Below are 24,687 nucleotides of genomic sequence, written 5' to 3' on the forward strand. Positions count from 1 at the left end.
GTGCGTATTGGTTAGTCAGATTCAGTTGAACTTGTTCTGTAATGTTGAAGACATTTGGCAGCTTACCCAAGATCTGTGAGTAATAATATGCTAACTATAAAAAGTATAAATCCTCAATCATACACAATATACCAATCATGCAAAAGAAAATGTCCAAAATATAAAAATAAATAATGTCCTTCAAAAATATATACAGTCACTCTGTGAAAAATTCCCCCAAAAAATCTTGAGGTTTTCTATTGGCCATAGGAGCCATCTGAAAGGTTTCAACACGAAGATTGTTTTTTGGTAATTTTTTTACAGAGTGACTGTATATATTTTTGAAGGACATTATTTATTTTTATATTTTGGACATTTTCTTTTGCATGATTGGTATATTGTGTATGATTGAGGATTTATACTCTTTATAGTTAGCATATTATTACTCACAGATTATTACACTTTTGGGGTGAAAGTGTTCACATATGCTATAGGGGATTTTGGTTCTAGCTAGTTGAGGGGATACCGTATTTTTGCATAGCTTACCCAAGATGTTTCTTCAGTTTTAATGAGTGTCAGGAACATACCCCAGCATTTATAATCACATGTGTAGCACGCTTATGAATATTGATAAAAAATGCCTTGCGCTAGCCTATTAATCACCTGACCAGCTGATTGGACTTTAAATGGTAAGTACCACCTCTTGACAATATAATAAAATAAATTAAAATTGTACAACACTTATTTATATATATATATATATATATATTGTGGGAACTCGCTTCAACGTGGTAGAGCTTTTAAACGCACACAGCTACTCGCTTTCTTTAAGAGCCTTTTTAGCCCACTTTTATTTAAATGAAACAGTTCAATAACATAAGAGGTTCCCACGCAGGGGTATCCACCATCACACAAAACTCAGCCTCCTGGCTTATACTCCGCTTGATGTCTGCCTCCTGCAGACTTCTTCAAGACACAGCTCTTGCACACCGCTGGCCACTAGCACACAGCTAGTCTCTAGCAGCCCCTTGCTGCTTTTGGCTTCCACCTCCCCTAGGTGAAGCCCACCTGACTCCTAGCTGCCGGGGTGGAGCCCAGAATCATGGCCTGGCTTCCCCTAAAAGGCCTGCACACACCTGTGCAATCAGCACGCTGGCTGCTCCCAAAATATGGGCCCAGGATTGGAGATTTCATCCCTCCCAAATCTCTAAGAAATCTCCAGGCTACAGGTCCCAAAACAGGCTTTACCAACCAAAGAGGAAACTGATAAACCAGTTTTCTCTGCATTAGGAGATCTGCCTGGAGCCCCTCAACCTGTAAGGTTGAGAATCCTGGGCCTCCATCGTGCTTTCCACCGTGGCAGGATACCGCACTGCCACATATCCCCCCCCTTTGTTTTGATCCCGTAGGGGGCAGAACACACAAGCCCAAACTCTTTACTTTGGCACCTCTGTGCCAGCTTTCACCTATATGAGCCCCTTCCTGACGGACATCACTTTCAAAGGGAAACTTTCCTTCCTGTCTTACGAGGCAACTTTCCCTGTGTTCTCCTACTACACGGACTAGGGCTCTAAAAAGACACTGCGCCTTTTTACGGGTTCGCTTCCAAAAGCGTTGCCTTTCTATTTTCCTTGGGGCCACCCAAGTCACCTTCCCATTAAGGAATTTCCAAAACTTGGGACCTTTCTGAGGATGAGGTTGACGCCTGAGTTTTAGGTGTCGGATAACATTAAAGCTACGCTGCACTCTCAACTGCCGGTTTCCCTTTACCTTTGAAGGGGTCACGCTTTTAAACACAAAAAGTGTGGGCTCTTTTATTGGGGTTCCCTTAGTCCCTCTCTGCATTCTATGTACATGCATCCTCTTACTGACAAAACCTAGCTCGGTTGGTTTCCCCCCGTACACTGCATGCTTCCTTTTGTCTCTGACATTCTCAGATGACCGCAATGTCCTACTCTCCTTCTGAAGGACAGACCGATTGTCTTGCTCTTCAGATGTTTTTATGTCAGGGGACCTCTTTAAATTATCCACTTCCTTAAAGTTTTCCCTCTGGGCAGATAAGCTATTTAAAGTTTCTCTACCCAGAGTACCCTCCTGAACCTGTAGGGGGCCTAATTCAGCTGCAGCTTTTAGTTCAGCTGTGTCTAGCACATCATTACCCACCACATCACATGTTTCAGGGTTATCCGCATGCATGTCCTCATGACCTTCAGGTGCATCATTAGGCTTATGGTCACCCACAGAAACTAACTGATCTACATTTACCAGTGCCTCGCACTTTTCCAAATCATCATATTTACCATTTACCAATGCATCGCACTTTTCCTCATGGTCAGAAACATCCACACCTTTGTCAGAACTCATTTCAATGTTTGGCAGGGCAGTGTCTGGAAACCAAGTGCACAGCGGGGAGTGGTTGTCTCCCATGGCAACATCGCTATCCACCAGCTCCACTGGCACATGAACCTCTTCCAGCAACTGTCCTGACACCTGACCATCATAACATAATTCTACATTTGGTTTACTGACCCCAATCACTTGACGTGTGCCATCTGACACTTCCACCAACACGGGCTCATTTGGGATCACGCTATTCATTCCCACACCACTGGATCCTTTGTGGTTTGTGGGCACGATCTCTGCTATGTGCTCAATCTCACTTGGCCCGTCCATATCGGGAGGGAGATTATCTGCAGCAACAGCAAGTGTGCCCTTGTCTATAAGCCGCTCTGCAGTCCCTCCATTTAGCACAGCAGAAGTCATGTCCACTCCACTGTTGGAAACAGAGGTCCCTTTCAACAAAGCCAACAGGTTTTCAGCCCATCTGTCCCAGTCTACTTTCTCTGCGCTCCAATCAGAGGTACTACGCAGTACCGCACCAACTGCCGGAGGAGACACAGGACAGAGTGGCTCAGCAGACACATCACATATATCACTTTTGTTCAACCAAAACTGTGGCACTAAATTTTTAACCTCAACAGGTTGCAATACCACACCTTCACCACCGTACTCTGATGGCGCTTCATTCACCTCAGGAACACTTCCATACATATTGTCAGTACTGACAGACTCAGTTAACCCATTATCACCATGAGCATTTTCAAAAATTTCAGTTTTAGCATTTAAATCATCATTTGTGTCAAGTACTCTCTTGTCCAGAGCAGCAACATAGTTGTCCCAGGCAACCTCTGGCTCCAACACACAGAGCTCCCAGGAAGTTTCCATGGACACCTTTGCAGCCTTGGATACTGTTGCCAAGGGCAACAACATATCTTCAATCATATTCACATCAACACTGTTATCCTTAGTGAGCTGTGCTAGCCCATCACCAACCGTAACCTTACATTTACCAACAGTAACACTTTTGTTGGCATGACCATCAGCATTCTCATTACCTATAGACATGACTGCAGCTCCATAGCTGACCTGGGAAATCCTCTGCTCCGTCACTGCGGGCTCCTGGGAGGTTTCCCTGGTCATCTCTGCAGCACCTATCACTAGGGAACACGGTGCCATGGCAGTTTTGGTCACCCCTAGGTTACCATCCCCAGCCTTCTGCTGGATTATAGCAGGCACCTGCAGAGTCCCCATGTCCTTTTCCATATTTAGTCCTGCTAATCGTTGGGCTGTTCCCTGTGCCTCCCCACTACTCAGGGTAGCACACAGCAGCCAGTCCATGTCCATCTGTATTGTGGAACTCCCTGAAGGACACACCCTCACTTCCTTGGACTCAGTCCCACAAACAGTCTTACCATTTCCTGAAGCAGGTGTCATAGCCTTCACTTGAGTGCGTTGTCTCTCCTCTGTGGTGTCTCCACAGACTGACTTCCCCATGTGGTCACGGGGCAACACTGCAGCCATTCCGGACCAACTTACACCCCCTGCAGGTAACACCAGATCCCTGTTGCTAGGGGTAGCTGCCAACATTTTAAATGAATCTGGGCTTGCAGATGAAGCCTTTTGCTCAGTAGCACCCTCATCAGTGGTATTCCATAATCTGGGGCAGGTAAAGATACCATGCCCAAACTGACCACATTCCAGGCAGGGTATGGTTCCACCGATAAGCTTCTTTGGATAAGGAACCACATCTCCCTTGTAACCCCTTCTCCTGGTTGGCAGGCTTTCTCCTGTTGCTATGGGAGATGGCACTCTCCCAGCTGAACTTTGTGGGTTCCTCCAGAGGCGCTGAACTCTCATCTCTGCGTTGCCACAATCCTCTGCAGACGACACTTCTCTCACAGGGTTCGCAGGCCTGAAGTCACATGTGTTGCTATGGGCAACCACATTCTTCTGAAACTTCTGGGCAACCTGCTGCTCCTTCCTAGAATTCCAAGCAGGCTTCCCAATTGCATACCCAGACCTTTGTCTGGTTCTGTCACCTTGTACTGGAAGCTGGGATAATGGGCACTTGGAGACAGTGTGCCCCCATTCACTGCACCGCAAACAGCGCTCTTGCGGCAGTATCTTGGCCGAACTTCCAACACTGCATCCTCTTTCAGGCTTAATACTCTGCACACAGAAAACTGGTTTCCTTTCACCAGCATTGCCAGGGACAACAGCATGCACTTCCCACTGTGGCAAACTCTGCGCAGCCATGTATGGGGCTTGTTCTGGTGGTAACAACCCCTCCAGCCACAGGGCTCTGTCTCTCATTTCAGAAAAGCTTGCTTCTTTTTTGAGTTTTGACCGCCCCATCTTTGCAGTCACTCCACAACACTTTTGCACAGTCCAGCAACACAATGGAGCACTGTCTCTTTAAGGAAAGTTCCTTTTCTCTTGCAGGATCTCCTAACCTGCACACACAGATAGTGCAGAGCCATGCACCAAACACAGTTCAACACATGAACTTACTTCCTTGCTGGGATCTCTAGTTCTGCCCGCATCCTCCACCATATGTGGGAACTCGCTTCAACGTGGTAGAGCTTTTAAACGCACACAGCTACTCGCTTTCTTTAAGAGCCTTTTTAGCCCACTTTTATTTAAATGAAACAGTTCAATAACATAAGAGGTTCCCACGCAGGGGTATCCACCATCACACAAAACTCAGCCTCCTGGCTTATACTCCGCTTGATGTCTGCCTCCTGCAGACTTCTTCAAGACACAGCTCTTGCACACCGCTGGCCACTAGCACACAGCTAGTCTCTAGCAGCCCCTTGCTGCTTTTGGCTTCCACCTCCCCTAGGTGAAGCCCACCTGACTCCTAGCTGCCGGGGTGGAGCCCAGAATCATGGCCTGGCTTCCCCTAAAAGGCCTGCACACACCTGTGCAATCAGCACGCTGGCTGCTCCCAAAATATGGGCCCAGGATTGGAGATTTCATCCCTCCCAAATCTCTAAGAAATCTCCAGGCTACAGGTCCCAAAACAGGCTTTACCAACCAAAGAGGAAACTGATAAACCAGTTTTCTCTGCATTAGGAGATCTGCCTGGAGCCCCTCAACCTGTAAGGTTGAGAATCCTGGGCCTCCATCGTGCTTTCCACCGTGGCAGGATACCGCACTGCCACAATATATACACACACACACAGTATATTATTTATTATTACAGGTACTTATATAGCGCCGTCAATTTACGCAGCGCTTTACATACATATATTGTACATTCACATCAGTCCCTAACCCTCAAGGGGTGTACAATCTAATGTTCCTAACTCACATTCATACAAACACATTCTGGGGCCAATTTAGACAGCATGTCCTTGGAGTGTAGGAGGAAACCGAAGTACCCAGAGGAAACCCACGCAGGCACAGGGAGAACATGCAAACTCCAGGCAGGTGGTGCCATGGTTGGGATTTGAACTGACGACCCTAGTACTGCCAGGCGTAAGTGCTGACCATCTAGCCACTGTGCTGCCCAGTATATGTGAAATCGCTATACTCAAAATTTTGCAATTGTGCAGTCGAGTGAAATTTCAAAAGCAACAGCTGTGTATCAAAGTGAAAAATATAGCATTAATAAAGTGTCCTAAAAATTGGTACATCACAAAAAAAATATGAAAAATGATTAGAGTGCATTGCACGTAACAGTCATTTCCACTGTCATAGCTATGTTCCCAGCTTTAAAGCGGATAAGACTTTTTTATCCAAAAGTCCATCCGTTGAGGTGAGAGCGTACCCACAGGAGTGATTTTGGTACATACAAGGCACTTTTATAGGGACATTTATTTAAGAATAATACTTTTTTAGTGGTGCACTATATAATCCCATCCCTTGAAGACAAGAAGTGTATAAGGGGTTTTAATCATTGGAATTACATGGCTGCGGGTGTGAATTGTTGTCACATTGCCAGGGCAGACATGTTAAAATGACATTATATAATGGTTGTTCCAATCCCAGCGGTGGGGGCCTTGGGCACCATCCGTTGTTCACAAATAATAGTGTAAAGTTTAGTAATGGTAACTTACCTGCTGATTTAAGAGTGTTTGCACCTGAAACGTTTACATTAGGTGTGTTTTCCTACAAAGGATATCATAACTGTAGCCAAAATTTGTGGAACTACTTCTTCCTGGGATGTAAAAAGAATAGCCAGCATGGAAATACTATTTAGAAGGTTACAGAGTTCCTGAGAAACCACACAAGGGTAAAAAAATCCCCTTTTAGTGGGCAACTTTGGAAACATGTAAATATAATACCTACTTCCTAAAGAATTTAAGGAATTGTTACTGTATCAAACTGGGCCTAAATCAATTCTGTACTCTGTCAAACCTCCCAAAGAGCTTCTTTCATCCTAATACTGACACAAATAGGTGCCTGAAAGCAATTTGATAATTTCCTACAGTGCCTTGTGAGCCCCATAACTTGAAGCTGTCTGTCTTATGAACATCTTAAAGAGGATCTGTAGTGTGGAAGTTGTACCCAAAGAATGCATGTAGAAGGCAAATAACTAGTCCCCTATATTCTCTGTAGCCTACCTGCAGCTGATTTTTCAGCATTACTGAGTTAACATGTCTTTTTTCACACTATGTCTCTGTATGGAGGTGGCCATATTGGTAGTGGAGCTTTGCTTTCTAATGTCAGAGCAGTTCTCCTGATGACTAGTGATCTGTTGACTGGTAGAGTTGTTTTTAATAAGTTCAGAAAGCACCAATCTGTAGAGTTAATTAGAAAGAAGTATGGAGATCCTTGCATTGCAGGTTCACAGGTGCAACCTTCTCTCCAGCAAGCCCTTATTAGGACAGTGAACCGCAGGTTATTTATACCACTAGATCTCACTTGAAATCTCATGAGACTAGCAGTCACAAGCAACAGTGACTTTGATGACCTCACCCTGCACATATACAGTTATTAGACTATAGAACAGGAGTGCCTATGCATTAACACATGCCAGGAAGTGCACTGATGTTTTTCAACAAGAATTCAAGGCAAAAGGTACATTTTGTCAGCGTACTGCTTACAATTAACAAGTCTATATGTTCCCTATAAGATCACAAATATTTTAAAGTTCAGTGTTAGTTTAACCTTTAATATCACCTAGGAAGATGGTGCTTGGCTCTGCCCTTTCTTATATACAGTGCTCAGTATAAATCAGTACACCCCTTTTGAAAAGTAAGATTTGAATCAATGTCTCAATGAACACAAGAACAATTTACAAAAGTTTGACAAAACTGAGTTTTATAGAACATTGGTTTAGCTCATTACATGAAAGTAAGGTTAATAATATAACTTAGATTACAAAATCCTCAGTTTTACTCAAACTAGTTGATGAAAAATTAAATACACCACACAACAAAAACTACTGCGTCTAGTATTTTGTATGACCTCCATGATTTGTAAGGACAGCACCAAGACTTCTAGATATGAACAAGTCAATCACATATTGCAACATCTATCTTTATCCATTGTTCAAGAACGACCTCTTATAGAGCCTGGATGCTTTATGGAGAGTGATGCTGCTTAATTTGTTTCTTCAGAATTCCCCATAGGTGTTGTATTGGGTTCAGATCAGGAGACTTACTTGGCCACTGAATCACTTTCACCCTGTTCTTCTTCAGAAATGCAACAGTGGCCATAGATGTGTATTTTGGATCATTGTCATGTTGGAAAAGTGCACAATGACCGAGGGCACGGAGTGATGGCAGCATCTTCTCTTTCAATATAGAGCAGTGCATTTGTGAATTTTTTATACCATCAATGAAATGCAGCTCTCCGACACCAGCAGCACTCATGCAGCCCCACAGAAGGACACTGCCACCACCATGTTTCACTGTAGGCACCATGCATTTTTTTTTTGTACTCCTCACCTTTGCGATGCCATCAGTTCCAAAAACATTTTGCTTGGTCTTATCACTCCAGAGTACAGAGTCCCTGTAGTCTTCTTTTTCAGCACAGGCCCTGGCAAATTCTAGGTGGGCTTTTTGTGCATGGGCTTTAGGAAAGGCTTCCTTCGTGGATGATGCCCATGAATGCAATTCCTGCAGTGTATGCCATATTGTGTCATGGGAGACAATCACCCTAATTTGGCTTTCAACTTCTTTAGCTAACTGCAGTGAACTTGCATGGCGATTTTCTTCAACCCTTCTCATCAGAAGACGCTCCTATTGAGGTGTTAACTTCCATGGATGGATTGGACGTCTCTTGAGATGGTTGCAGTTCCATCTTTGTTAAATTTTTGTATCAGTTTTGCAACAGTATTCTGACTGATAAGTAAAGCTTTGCTGATCTTCTTGTAGCCTTCACCTTTCTTGTGTGAAGAAATTATTTTCTTTGTCAGGCCTTGTGACACATCTATTCCATGTGGTGCCATTGCTGACAGCATGAAATGGGAGGGGTTTTCTTTGCTAAGTAATGCCCTTTTATAATCAACTGTCTACTGGACACCTGTTTAATGAATAATTAGACTCATCTGTAGTTGAAGTCTTGTTAATATGGATTTTGTTGTCTAAAATTTAGCGTTGCTCCTAAGACTTTCATTGAGGTGTATTCATTTTTGCAACAAGGTCTTGAATGAATTTGCTAGGAAAAATACTTTTTTTGTGTGTAGATGAACAAATCTTGTTTGCAATCAATGGCCCACATTTGTGGGAGTATTTTGTAGTATAGTGTCCCATAGAAAATGTTGATTCTTAAAGGAAAGTAAAGGTTTTCTGACAAATCTGTTGTTGTGTACTCATTTATGCTGAGGCCTTACTGACAAATGGGGAGTCACGGAAGTGGTTGGGTGGAGGGCCAAGTATTGGGCTCCTTGGTAAAACTGAGATTTGCACAACAGAGCTCTCTGGACAAGGGCTCAGGTGGTACTTTGGGAGAAAGCTGAACTACTTGTAGGTGTCTACTTTGGATGAGACTGTCTATTTAGAAGATTTTAAAGCACTAGAGTGATCTGTAAATAAATCAACTTTCTCAATTCAATGTGTAAAATGTGGTCTACATGACTTTAGTTTCTTACCGTAAGGACCTGTATAATTATAGAGTACCAGAAATTAAAGAGAGAGAGAGAGAAGCAAAGTTTACCAGACACAGAATAAGAGTTGTAACTGTGTTACAAGAATGAGCTCTCCATCCCCTTTATCTAATGAAACTCACCTTTACATGCGTAGGTGGTCTCAGTTTGTACAACGTGATATTGATTTACTGACGTGGAAGAATATTTGGGTAAATGCATCTAAATCTTCTGTTTGTGTGGTTTTTAAGGAAAACATTTATAAGATTATGATGTTATGGTACAAAACACCTGAGGTTCTTCATGCTTTCAACCCGAGTGCTTCTCCTGTCTGCTGGCGCTGTGGTAAGGATTCAGGTTCTCTCTATCATATTTTTTGGACTTGTAAATCTATTGTTCCTTTTTGGGAGGATGTCCGTTCCTTGTTGCAATCAATGCTGCATGCCTCGCTCCCTTTTGACCCTCTGCATTTTTTGCTGGGCTTGCCATTCCCGGGTCTATCTAATCCAGCCAGAAAACTTGCTGCTCACGTGCTGACCGCGGCCAGGAGAAGTATTCCTATGGGTTGGTTATCTTCTACTCCCCCCACACTGCTGACTTTGTACAAACTTATTGCTGAAGTAAGACGGATGGAGTATTTGACTGCTTTACATAATTGTTTGTCTGCTGTATTTGAGTTGATTTGGCTCCCGTGGGATTCCTTCATTTCCTCTTTGCCGGCTCGAATCTAAGATCCTGATTGTTTCTGCACTGACTTTGTATGACTTTGTATGATTCTATTGGACATGATTATATGTAGTCATGCCATCGATATTTCTCTCTGTTCTGTTTATAATTTACTTATTTGAAAACCAATAAAAATTGTTAATACAAGAATGAGCTCTCTGAATAGCTGATACAAATGGAAGATGGTTTAGCGCAAGGGTCTTCAAATATAGACCCCGTCCTTCAGACTTGCCAGTGGCAGTAGTTTTAGTGGGAGGAATAGTGCCCCACATTTGGTGTCAGGGGAATGAACAGTTACACCATTGGTGTAAATGGGAGGAATACTGCCTCGTATCAGAGGGAGGAATAGTGCCCTAAGGGCGAGATAAAGGCAAGCAAAGGGCTGTATCCAGCCTGCAGGCCCCAGTTTAGAGACCACTGGTTCAGTTTGTTACCATATGAGCTGAACCAGGTAGACTCCTTGAGCTAGGCCTGACTCATTTATTTCATTGCCATATGAACTGATAAGAGGTTTCTGAAGACTTTCTCTAACATGGAATCCTTCCAAAACCAATATTCAACCAAAGGAAAAGTCTTTCACTCTGCCAACCAGATAGGCAAATTTCAGTGACAACAGTTAAAACAGGGTCAGTCAAGAGTCTTCACTCATGTTCTCCAACAAAATATATACAGTTGAGTTATATAACACCAATATCTATCACCTGAGACAGAAACATGAAAGAGTGCAATGAAAAGCCTTTCCAAAAGAGGTTCCAGTCTACAGTAATATAGAAAATCCTACATGGAGTAACAATATCACAATTCATTCAACAACTGCAGAGGAGTAACTAGAACTTTCAGGGCTCTGGTGCAAGAAACCATGAATTGCACCCCCTGACCCCTGGCAAGGGCCATTCCCACTGATCCTGAGGCCTGGGGGTATGAGGACATGCATAGGAGGAGTGGCGAGGGCAGCATATAGAGAAACCCCAATCCCCTCAATTTTCATGCCTGCAGGAGGGAGAGGAGGAGAAGCAGGCTGTCAGTGGCTGCAGGAAGAAAATGGAGGAGATTAGTTTCTCTATATGCCACCCCTCCTTTCCAGGTGTACAGGGGTGATGCATGGGCCCCCTGGAGCATGGGGCTGGGTCGCAATTGTGACCCCTGTACATACCCCCCTGCTCACATATAATACTCTATTGTCATATGGGGGTGTCATATACAAAGTATTATGGGGTATTAATACCCCCAGGGTCAGTCAGATTGGGGGGTCATAATATATATTTATAAATATAATTTATAATACACTGTTGCCCCTCTGGAAGTTAGTCATAGTGGGTTAAAACACGGCCCCACTGGAGCATGGGGCTGGGCTGCAATTGCAACCACTGTAGTAACGCCCGGGGGATGAGTGGCAGTGGTGGTGGGGGGATGGGATGAGTGGCAGCGGTGGTGGGGGATGGGATGAGTGGCAGCAATGGTGGTGATAAGGGGTTTGGATGAGTGCCAGCAGTGGTGGTGGTGGGGGATGGGATTAGTGGCAGCGGTGGAGGTGGTGGGGGGGACGGGGTGAGTGGCAGCGGTGGTGGGGGTGGGGGGATGGGGTGAGTGGCAGCGGTGGTGGGGGTGGGGGGATGGGATGAGTGGCAGCAGTGGTGAGAGGGGGGGATGGGATGAATGGCAGCAGTGGTAGTGGTGGTGGGGGACGGGATGAGTGGCAGCGGTGGTGGTGGTGGGGATGGCATGAGTGGCAGCAGTGGTAGGGGGGATAGGATGAGTAGCATCAGTGGATCAGTGGTGGTGGGGGGGATGGGATGAGTGGCATCGGTCATGGTGGGGAGTTGTTAGCAGAGGATGGAATGAATGACAGCGGTGGTGGTGGGATGGAATGAGTGGCAGCGGTGGTGTTGGGGGGGTATGGGATGAGTGGCAGCGGTGGTGGGAAGGGGAATGGGATGAATAGCAGTGGTGGGGGGGGGATTGGGTGAGTGGCAGCGGTGGTGGGGGATGGGGTGAGTGGCAGCAATGGTGGTGGGGGGGTTGGATGAGCACCAACGGTGGTGGTGGTGGCGGATGGGATGAGTGGCAGCAGTGGTGGTGGGGGGTGGGATGAGTAGCAGTGGTGGTGGTGGGGGGGGGAGGGGAGTGACAGCAGTGGTGGTGGTGGTGGGGGAGGGGAGTGACAACGGTGGTGGTGTTGGTCGAGGTGAGTGGAAGCACTGGTGGGGGGGATGGGATCAGTGGCAGTGGTGGTGGTGGGATGGGATGCCTGGCAACAGTGGTGGTGCGGGATGGGATGAGTGGCAGCAGTGGTGGGGGGGGATGGGATGAGTGGCAGCAGTGGTGGTGGTGGGGGGGATGGTATGAGTGTTGGTAGTGATGAGATCAGTGTCACTCACTTGCAGATGTCTCGGTTCCCCCTCCTTGCTCAATCTCAGTGTATCTCCGGCTTCCTTTCTTCAAGTGTCACACCTATCCCCAGGGAGAGCTTCTTCCCCTTCACTCTACCGGCCAGGCCCTGGTCAGCTGACTCAATGGTTGAAGGTCCGATGCATGGATACTGTGTGCCTGTGAGTGTTCAGTAGAAGAATCTTCGAGCAGCAGGTGGCAGGCAGTGGGTCCCCCTACAGTGGCGGAACTCCAGGGCTCAGTTGTAAGTGAGATTTTTGCAACCCTGGTAGTTCCACCACTCATAGACTGTATATATAAAGCATTATTAACAAATATATTGTAACACCCTGCAATAAATGTCTAATGCAGAATGTTGAAGCCAACACAAGATGGTAGTGTTCTTCAGAACAGTAGCAGCCACATGTTGAAGAATAACCATGTGGAACTTGTATGCTGAATTGCTGGACTTTACTGAAGAACAGTGCACCAGGAAACTACATCTCCCAGAGGAGCTTGTGTGTGGGTGGGGGCATATAAATATCAAAGCTGGGAGACTGAGCAGGAAGTGTGAAGGGACAGATCAAGGTAGAAGGAAGTATGCTGATGGCTGGAGTGCTGAACTAGGCTGTGGAGCGAGAGTTGGAGAGATGGAGGAAGAGCAGAAAAGAGCCCGCTGATCATCAGCCTTTCCAAGCTGCCCAGCGAGCCAGTCTGTTAGCAGAAGAGCAGACAAGATGCCGGAACAAGATCAGAGAGTCTGTGGGGGCCCCCATCTGCAGAGAAAGACAGACCGCTGGACATTAGACATAGTTGCCCAAGTTTGTGGCCTAGTTCATCCAGCCGCCATTGTTGGCATACATCTGCATTACAGTCTCATCATCCAAGCTGATCGCAGGACACACAGTCAGTTGCACGCCAGTTTACAGCAGTGCCAACTGAAACAACAATTTACCCTCCCCACAGAACGGGATATCTACTACTGTTGCCTTTGGCCATTGACACCCAGAGAGAGTTGTTCTTGCTACAAAGACACTTATGAAAATTGTTACACCGCCTTATTTCAAATCTGCCTTTATTCAGTGCCTTAAAGTGGACCTTGCACTAATTCATTACCATCAAAAGAAGTACTAAATTTTTCCCTTTTCCCTCAGTATCCTTTGTGTTATCATCTTGAGGAACTATCATCTATACCCTAGTTCAACTTCATACCAACTGGGCCCCAGCAAGCGCGCAGAAGACTCCATACTATTCTTAACCACTTGTCCTTCAAAGGATTTAACCACCTTCCTGACCAAACCACTTTTTGTGTTGCGGTGCTGTGTTACTTTAACTGACAATTGTGTAGTCATGCAACGCTGTACATAAATAAAATTAATGTCCTTTTTTACAACAAATAGAGCTTTCTTTGGGTGGTATTTGATCATCTGTGCGTTTTTTTTTTTTGCGCTATAAAAAAAATGACAATTTAAAAAAAAATAGGCGCAGCGCTAAAATACAATATCAAATCAAGTATAACAACATATGTATGCATACAGTGCTAGATTGCACCAAATATATAGAAACAGTCTATAGTGTGAATATTCATGAAGGCTTGACTCGAAATAGTCAGCAGAATAGGAAGTGAAATCCTCCTTCGTTCGAAAAGGGGTGTGCCCTTTGATAACGTGCCATGGCACAAAACGCGTTAAGAAGGAGCACTACCACAGTGACGTCACGCCGCTGGAGCCACACGTGAGGTCCGGAAGCCATTTTAGATAGTGGCTGATACAACCACCTGAGTTTTCTCTTATGCTGTATCATTTTTATTACAGCATTTTGCCCTCAATTACCAGAGGATGTTTTTTATTCATTCTATATACTTCAAACAAAGTGCTCACAATAAATTTGACATTTTATAAATACTACACTATAAGCCTTTTTTTCATATATGGCTTGGCTTTGAGCCATCTGCTCGGTGAGACCCCCAGAGGAAGAGGAGCTGTACTAGAGAGCTGGTGTCCGGACAGAGGATCTATATTTCTGGCAGGCTGACTGATCTACCTTAAAGGAGACCCTGCAGAGATTATATATTTAATGCACATTTTCCTTGTGCATCTGGTGAGTGCACAATTTATATGTTTGGAGCACGGAGTCACTTCTATTAGCAACGAAGGAGGATTTCACTTCCTATTCTGCTGACTATTTCGAGTCAAGCTTTCACGAATATTCACACTACAGACGGTTTCTATATATTTGGTGCAATCTAGCACCATATGCATATATATGTGTTTATACTTGATTTGATATTGTATTTTAGCGCTGCACCTATTTATTTATCGATTGGCATTTACTGGGTTCTGGATATCCTGGGTTGGTACAATTGCAGCTGGATATTTTTTAGTTTTATTTATTTTTTCAGTATTTACATTTTTACAATTTGGAGTGCTCACTATATATATGTGTATTTTTGAATTTTGAAAAAAAAAACAATATTTTTTACTTTTTGCTGTAAAACATATCCAGTAAAAATATTAAAAAATCAAATTTTCATCATAAATTTAGGCCAACATGTATTCTGCTACATGACTCTGCTAAAAAAAAGAGAGAAATACACAGCAGCATGTTGCTTCTGGCAGGAGAGAGACCTGAGGTGTTTACACACAGGTCTCTCCCCTGTCAGTGTTACTCCACGATAGCTGGGTGCCGGAGGGGAATCTCCGGCTGGGACCCGGTGATCGACATCTGTAGCAGCCAATAACGGCGTGCATAGGGCAGCACACCTAATCCCCTCAGATTGGAGGTATGGGATTATTTCTGAAATCAGGCCTGCTAATAGTTACAGGTATTTCACTGTGAATGCTGTTACTTTTACTTAAATGATTATCTTTGCTGAATATATACATGTTATTCTGTTCTTTTTGATCAAGTTACATTCAATGCCGATATAAACTTTGTATTGATTTATACTAACTAGTGTGTGAGTCCATTGTACAGTTGTGGTTTATTGTGGTCACAAGAGTACGGTGGTCTCAGCAGTGTTTGGGCTTTCAAAACAAGGTCCAGATTGACAGGGAACCCAAAAATTACTAAGCAACCCTGACGGGGGTAGTGCTACAATATTATTATACATAAATGTTATTAAGATACAAAAAAAAATAACACCTCTGTTAAAAAATACTATACTGGAACCCTGATGTGGACTTGCATCAAATACGTACCATTAATAAAACCACATGAATGTAATCTAGTTGAGGCTGCCTTGACTATTGCAATTGCGAAACCGGTAAGTCACTGAGATAAAGTGATGTGTATCTTACACTAAGCTAGGATCTTTTCTGTTTCATCTTTTGATCTGGCCATTAAGCCCGGGTTCACACTGAATGTGACTTTGGAATCGTGCTACTTCACTTGAACTTCATGCACAGATGTCTATGCAAGCTGCACATGAAAATGCAAAAAATAATGCAGGAGCCTTTTTTCCAAAGTCGGAGTCGCACCAATTGGAATGGTTCCAGTGGTACAAATAGGGTGTGACTTGTCATGCGATTTGGAACTGTCAAATTGCATAACAAGTCGCCCCAGTGTGAAATCTGTTATTTTTCAACTTCTTAACAGACCAAGCTGCCCAGCAAAAGTGGCAGTTAGAAGGCTGAGACAAACCATTTAACACTGACAGGGGTGCTTATAATAGTTATATTGTATTCATTATGCAAAACCCTTATCCCAAAAGGAAAAGAAATGTTTCTGTAACTGCTTATAAAGTGTTAGCTGAAGTTTGGCTTTAAATGTTTCTGATCTAACATTGCCCTCTCCCCAGATTCACAATGCTGCTCTCCAAAGGTATCTCCATTCCTCCATGGAGATGCCCTAAGACAGCGTGGTGCTTACGCTCGAAGGAGTCGCTGTTGCTCAGGTCCCCTATTCTTAGTGCCATTGACTCTCTTGGAGCACCATACCCTCCGACACACCAAGGCTTAAGAGGTAATATTTATATATATACTCGGTGACATCATCAGTGACTGAGGACCCAACAATGACAATCCCTCACAGAACTGATGATGTTATCGGTGATCCAGGACCCAGAAATTACGATCTCTCACAGAACCAGTGATGTCAGCAGCAGTTCAGGACCTGCAAATATAGAACTACGGTATCCAAAACAAAAATCTGAAAAATAAATAAACTAAACCCTCTAGCATAAAAAGTCTAACTTTCACCCTTGAAAGTGTAAATTATCTCAATAATACCCCAATATGCTGAAACATATTACCCTACAAATGCAAAATGTGAAAAAAAATGAAATACCATAAAATAAGTAAAACTCAAAAATATATCAAAAATAAATAAATATAATGATAAAATAAGTCACTGGTGTCCAAAAGTAAGTCATTCCAATCTCTGATTCCAATATGGAAAATTTCCGGATCCTTAATAACAAGTCCTCCTATTGGTTCCCAAAGGAAATGTGAACCTCAAAAAAAAAGGAAACTTATATAGTGCATTTACTTTATAAAATAAATAAATAAACACCAATAAAAGACAATATGGACTGTGCAACTTAAAAAAAAACAAACAAAAAAAAAAAAATACCGTGACCTTGAACACAGTGTAGCATTCGTGATTGTGCGTCACTCTGTGAATAAAATAATCCAAGTGACCATTCAGTGTAAACTTCTAAAGTGTAAGGCATAACTACCCTTACCAAAAACAACCAAACAAACGCGCCTTAATATTGCTGGGGAAATATGCACCACGCTCCAAGCCTGATCTTTATGATATCATCAGCAAACTTCTCCTAGATGTCATCATGGCTTTTTATGGAAGCACTCATAGTACCCATGCTCCAACAGATATGCATATGGTATATGAAAAGGATATAGTGTAATTCCGTATGGGATTAATACAAATATGCTTTATTATATGCTCACATTAAAATAATAACAAAATCGCCTTATTCCCATGCCATCAAACCTCTAGGGTTGCCGAGCAGCCTCCGGGAGTGTTTGGCATGTGTTTTCCAGTGTTTAAGATGGCTGATCCGCCACTTCCGGTTCCTCTCTGTGCTTCTGACGTCACTTCCCTTGACGTGTTTCGTCACTACCAGGACTTAGTCATAAGGGATGAGTTCAGGACCTGGCAATCACTCACAGTTGTGTAGCCATAGATGTGGCAGCAGAGTCTCTCTCTATCTCTGACACCGCGTTCAACACTCCAGCAGGCAGCTCTCCAATACAAGCAGCCTACTCTGCAGGTCACCACATGAGATTGCCTCAAGCCCAATAGTCTTGCTTTTTTTCCTTCTACTCAGCTCCCTGTCCTCCTGGGACTTATAGTCCCATTCAGTCCATGGCTGGATAGAGAATTGTCTTTGGGGACTACATCATTCACAATTCCAGGTCTTCTCCCAGGCTGCACGGCAGCCAATCACAATGTCATCTGCTGTCCTGGCCAGTAGGTGGGGCTCTCCTTCAGCTGCATAAAGCCCTGGAAAGCATTCTGTGTCTTCTCTCTCTATTCCCACATCACCATTCCACCAGCTCTCTGATGGCCTGGGTGAGGGATAGAAAATGACAACAGTAACATCCACTGACAGCCTGGTTGCAGGACAGAGCAGTGCCGCAGACAAAAAGTGTGTTACTCGCCAAATCACCAAAGAAAAAAAAAAGCTTAAAAAAATAATGCAGCCACCACATTTAAGGATTGATAAGGTGCAATATATTACATTTTAGTTTTTTGGTTTAATATTGCTTTAATAATGATTTTTATATATTTGCAGTGTGGGGTTGCAAAAAACAAAACAAAAAACCTTCATACTAGGTTCACTTCTGTGCGGGTGGTGCTGCTGCAGATCCGCACAAAAATCCGTGCAGCTGCACCACCTGCACAGAGAACTGCAGACCCGCGGGCGGGTGCCATTAGTTCTAATGGCACGCCGCCCCCACTGTAAAATTCAACCATACTGGGAACCGAGGTTCCCGTGCGGGCTGCGTTTTCCAGAGAAGTGCAGGGACTTCTTTCCCTGCGTGTCACGGGCATGGGAGTCCATTCAAATGAATGGGCTCTCGTGCCTATGCAAAACACAGCCCGCACGGTCACATAGATGTGAACCAGGGGTCATACTCACCTATCTCACATTGATGCTGCAGCTGTCCCCCGCATACTCTAATTATTTTAATTGCCAAGAACCAAATGATCACATGACCACTGATTGCGCAGTTCTTGGTCTGCTCTGAGCAGAGGGCAGTGACTGTTATGCCCCGTACACATGATAAGAAAATCGCATGAAAAATTACCGGAACCACTGATCTAACGATTTTCTCTTTGTTGATGAGCAGGATGTTTTAACCGATAACGATATTGTGAATGAAAAAATCCGGTTGAACAACAGTGAAAAATGTTGCTGTTTTGCATACGAACGACCGATTTTCTATGCGGTGGTATGATGGTCGTGTCGCAAACGTGCGCAACACACAGTGAAGGATGCAGACTCCATTTTCTTAAGAGTATCCATTTCTCCCTTATTCTCCTTCCCCCCTCCCTTCCTGAGAGGCCCAGCAACATGTGGCCAGTATGTGTGTGAGTTAGTAATGTCACAGGAGGGTCATAGGAGCTGTAAAATCCCCCAAAGAGAGTTGGAGTCTCTCTGTCCACAGAACCTGCCAATTGTGACACCTCCTAAGAGATAAGGCAAGCTTTCTCAGGAGTTGAAAGAGATTCCAACCTCATAAACCTAGCTCAGCATAGGTGATAGAATCAGATAACCTCTGTTAAAACCATGTTTTCCCCTATGTCTCATATCTTGGAATATGAGAGACTTACATAAAAACCAGACATATTGTCAGATGGCCAATGAGCAGGCGAACAGTTTGATGGGTCACACGCCTTGTCTCGAACACACAGGAAAGCAGAAAAATAGATCTCGTGAACCGTACAGTGTACACGTTCATAATTCATATCTAAATAATCCTTAGACTTGTCTGCATAATAATCTACCCGAGATTTTTGCTCTAGTTGAGGCATCAGACCATAACTACACACCCTAAATGGGTTATTGGGCCTTGACTTAAGAGACACCCCCTTCTGGGGACTACAAAATAGGCTCACAGACCTAAAAGTAGGAAGTTGAAATATTCTCCCATTTTTTCCATCGTAACATAGGGAGATCAAAGCACTCTTCTGCTCTGAAACTTGGATCTGCTAACCCAGGACTTTGGCAAGTACTTTAACCCTTTCGCCTCTCTCTGATACCTCTTTGCTGTGCTATGGTTCTTTGTATATGTATATATATATATATCTTAGTTACATCTTTGCTCTGTAAATATTTTTATTGCTCCTGTTTGACCTTTTAGTAATAAATCTTTCTTTCTGAAAGTGTTGAACTGTTTCTATAGCTCTGTATTGCAACTCACGAATTCCTGTCTCTAAAGAGACGCTATGTGGTTGTTTAAACCTCTGTATAACCGGCCTGTGGACTGTTTTATACAGACGATTATCTCAATCATTATAGTGTTATAGCTGATAACACTGAGTTTCCTCTTTCTCTGTACAAAAAGGAGGTGGTGGCAGTGTGAAGGGTTAATTGCATAATTAACCTGACCCAGTAACAATCTCTCAGGCTGCCGGTACATCGATCTGTATCCATTAGCTGGAAAATCGTTGTGCAGGGTGCAGCTGGGTGTGACATTGTAACGCACGTCACATCGTGGTTTTAGATCAGCTAGCCCTTCGGTCACGAGTTTGGGTGAGAAGGTCTGGAGTCTGACGCCGCGATCGTGACAGGTCGTACGAAAAAAATCTATCAAGCGCTATCACGCATGAGCGGAAACAGAAGATGACCCGGATGTTTATGTCCAAGGAATCTTCGTAAACACGAATGAAAAATACAAATGTTAAAAGTAGATTGGCCTAATAAGATAATGAAACCAGAATTCTGCATATTATATTTTATGTATCACTATTTATGTATATAGGTCATGTAATAATATTATACTATATTATACTCATCGCTCGTTCTGGCCAGAAGGGTGTGGCTACAAGGTCACATGCACACTGCATCACTTCCACTTGTACGGAAGATGTCAACACTACTTATTGCCTGACGAACAATTTTTTTAGATTGGTTAATGTGGGCCACGATTTCGACCAACGAACGAACGCCTTTCGTTCTCTCGGATGACCGATCGGTCAATTTTCTAATCGTGTATTCCCACCTTTAGTCACCGCTCTCTGCTCTGCCCCTCCGGGCTGGAGAGGGGACGGGCACTGTAGAGCGCTCTGGTAGATCATTGATTCTCCCTGTCAGTGTGAAACTGACAGCTTATAAAAAGGAAGGGAAAAGGCGCCTCTAAGTGTAGACTTAAAATAGAGAATTTATTGCACACAAATACAAACAACTTACAGGAACATGGAAAGCAATTGGCACATCATAATCCATCAAGGGGTTAAGCGCCTCGGTGAGATGGTCCTGACACAGCCACTGTATTGTTCAGACCCTCCATCACACAGTCCAGGTGAGCTGGGAAGATAGAGGAGACCTGGGAACGAGGGATGGATGGCACATGGAATGCAGCGTGTGCATGATGACGTCACCGGGCATCGTGATTGCGATACATTTCCTGACCTCTAGAGGTCTTAATCTAGGCGCATACCTTTGTCAAAAAGTTTTATCTGTGTACAGAATGCCTCCAGGCAGCCAGTTTGCATTGCATTTTACAGAAAATTACAGTGTTGCAGGATGAAAAGAAAAGGTCATTTCTAATAACATTCAAGTACAATACAACTTGAGTCACAATTGTATACACTGTATTTTTTTTTTATTTGCTAATTTTTTCCCCACGAAAGTGAAGTTACCCTGTAAGCCAAATTCCAGCTAACACTTTACAATCACTTGCAGCAAAGTTTTTCTCTTTTTGAGGTAAAGGTTTTACAGAAAATAATAAAAGCTGATCATTGTAAGCACCTCGCTAGTGTTACATGGTTTGTCTCAGCTCTCCAACTCTTTGTTAACCTTATTACCCCAGAGCAACCCTTGAAATCATTTTCAGGTTTCTGGAACCTCTACTAAAGCCAATTCATCGGTGGTCAATGAGAAAAATGACTCTTACATTGGTGGCCAGTGAGAACGCTCTTTGTACAGAAGTGATCAGAATGCCACCCTTACAGACAGCTAAAGAGATTACTGGAGTCATGGAAGTGGCTTTGCCAAGTGGCATTGGATTAGGGACTATGTAGGCACCATAGAATTGGTCAGTCACAGCTCAAGGAACCCCTAGCAACCTCTGGAGGAACCCTAAGGTTCCACCAACCCCTGACTGAGAATAGTTGCTCTAACTGCTCTACTTTGTCTGAACAGCTTGGTCTGTTATATATTTTGAAAATAAACAGATTACTGGCTCGATCACCAAGTAAAAATAAAAGAAAGAAAGCCTAAAAAAGTAAATGAATGCAGCCACCACATTTAAAGTGATTGTAAAGGCTCAAGATTTTTTACCTTTATGCATCCTATGCATGAAGGTAAAAAACATCCTGTGTGTAGCAGCTTCCCTCAGCCCCCCTAATACTTACCTGAGTCCCATCTCGACCCAGCGATACACACAAGAGCCTCAGCTCTCCAGGGGTGTTCTCTCCTCATTGGCTGAGAGAGCAGCAGGACCCATTGGCTCCCTCTGATGTCAATCACAGCCAGTGAGCCAATGAGGAGAGAGAGGATGGGCTGAGCCACAACTCTGTGTGTGAATGGACATGGAGAGCAGCGGCTTGGGAGTGAGCCTACGTGGATGCCCTCATAGCAAGCTGCTTGCTCTGGAGGCACTCGGCAGCTGGTAGGGGCCAGGACCATCGGCAGAGGGACCTGAGAAGAGGAGGATCAGTTTGTTTGTTTTTTTAATTGCCTTTAATATCACTTTAAGAATTGGGGAGCTGCAGTTTATTACATTTTTGTTTTTTGTGTTTAATACCGCTATACAGGCTTGGTGAATGTGCAACCATAGATGAATATATAAAAAGCTCAAGCACAGGCCTGGGGAGAAGAAATATTTTTCTTTGTACATATGAACACAGTGCTATTAGAATATACTGTATGACCAGTTTAACACACATTTTCAGAGAGAACTCGGAGTACCAGCTCCAGCATTGGTGGACAGCCTCACAGAACTGGAAGAATGAAATTAAATGCTAAATCCACTCATAAAAAAAAGAACAAAAATTGCCTTACGCTTTCTAACTATGCATTTATTGGGACAAGCCAGGCCTATTCCCATAATCCCAGGTGGCTTGTGAGTCTGATAATATCATATTATAATAATCTATTGTCAGGTATAGGGCAAAGTAGCATTGATGCAGAAAGAATTGATATTACTATATTCAGAAAAAAAAGTTTTTAATAATTGTAAGGCATGGAAGCACTGAGATTTGACATTAGTCTATAATGCAGGGGTGTCCAAACTTTTTTCAAAGAGGGCCAGATTGGATGAAGTGAACATGGTGGAGGGCCGAACATTTTTCCAAACATTCTTTGAACCATTACAATTAAATGCAAATAAATTATTTTAAGCCAAGTTAATTGCAAACGACATACTTTTCATTTCATAACATTAAGATCAACTGACAGCTGAGTTTTCACAATGTATTGAAAATAAATTTAAAAAAAACTTACCTGCACTGATGTGAAGGGTGAAAAAGGTAGCTGGAGCTGAAGTCTCTGCTCGGCAGCCGGGAGGGGAAGAGAAACACACTTCACGCTGGAAGCCCGGCCCTGACGTCACCGCCCTCTGTCGCTCCCAGCGCAGCGCAGTCACGCATGCGCACTGCTCTCAAGCAGAAGACTGTCTGCCACAGAAGGGAGGGCCGTGCGACAGCCGCATTTACACAGACCAGGGAGAACGCGCCGCAGTCAGGCATGCGCACTGCCCTCTGCTCTCAAGCAGAAGACTGTCTGCCATAGAAGGGAGGGCCGTGGGAGGGCCACATTACACAGAGCAGGGAGGGCTGTTGGAGGGCCGTATTAAACCGACCCCCGGGCCGTAAATGGCCCGCGGGCCAGACTTTGGACATGCCTGCTATAATGCATACGAAGTTCTATATATAGTATGGATAGTTACCAAAAGTTGACAAAAAGAATGCATGTTTGACACCTTATGTACATTTTTCCTGGTTTGATGTGCCCTGTCAATGTATATTTCAGAGTCTCCGGTCATACCTTCTGCCACCCCTACGCCTGAAGTTCCCGTATGGGATGTGTCAAATTTCTCCCTTGTAGAAGGATGTATTTTGAGGACAAAAGGAGAGGAGCAGGTAAAGTTTTTTTTTTTAGTTCAGACACAGCCTACTGGTATAATGAAATAAGTATCAAATCCATAATCAGGGCTCTGTGTCCATATGGCTACCAGTCATAACTGCTGGACCTCAATACAATGCAATCATGTTTAAAGTGGAACTAAACTCTCTCAATTAGCATGAACTATTTTTAATCCTTATGCTGCTTGCATTAATAAATAGATAGGAAAGTATACTATATTTACTTGTTTTAAACTTTTTTTTTTACATTTTTTCAGTTGCTTCCTGGTTTCTGGCCTAGGCCAAAATTAGGACATGTATTTATGTATCATGTGTATTTATGGGTATTTTTTTCTTTCATCTGGAAGAGGGAAGGATGAACTTTCTCAGTAAGCACAGCCTACTGCCCACATGCCTGAGCTAAGGGCAGATGGATTCCAAGAAGTAGATTACATAAACCCTTACTTAAGATAGCCATAGCTAGAAATGCTAGGGGGTGTTTTTCAAAGTGAAACCAGCATGGCGATATGGACAGATGGATGAGTTTGCTTTTAATATTAAAAATTAAATTAAATAGCATTTTCAGTTTGTGGTCCTCAGATACAGTTTAGTTCCACTAAAAGCACTGAAGTGTGTATTTTGCAATCACACTATACACAATGGTACATGTTTGACATACATTTGTAAGAAAGTCTTTGGCAACCCTTTAGAATTTACATAGGTACATAGTTACATAGTTAGTCTGGCTGAAAAAAAGACAAAAGTCCATCCAGTTCAACCATAGAAAAAAAAAAAAGTTATAATCCTACACCCACAGTTGATCCAGAGGAAGGCAAAAAAAAAACCCAGCAAAGCATGATCCAATTTGCTCCTGCAGGGGAAAAAAATTCCTTCCTGATCCCCCGAAAGACAATCGGATATTCCCTGGATCAACTTTACCTATAAATGTTAGTATCCCATTATATTCTGTGTATCTAAGAAAC

General features: G+C 43.5%; 1 protein-coding gene across 1 annotated transcript in view; it reads left to right on the forward strand.

Annotated features, from left to right (window-relative positions):
• RASAL3 (RAS protein activator like 3) overlaps positions 1-24,687 on the forward strand; it is an 81,026-nt gene that overhangs the window by 4,372 nt on the left and 51,967 nt on the right. Inside the window, exon 2 of the mRNA XM_089661255.1 lies at positions 23,613-23,722. Within this exon, the coding sequence (XP_089517381.1) occupies positions 23,613-23,722 (110 nt within the window). The remainder of the gene's footprint in view (positions 1-23,612; positions 23,723-24,687) is intronic.

The sequence above is a fragment of the Staurois parvus genome, unplaced genomic scaffold (genome assembly GCF_062004578.1).
Source record: "Staurois parvus isolate SC_StPar_1 unplaced genomic scaffold, SC_StPar_1.0 ptg001328l, whole genome shotgun sequence".
NCBI lineage: Eukaryota > Metazoa > Chordata > Amphibia > Anura > Ranidae > Staurois > Staurois parvus.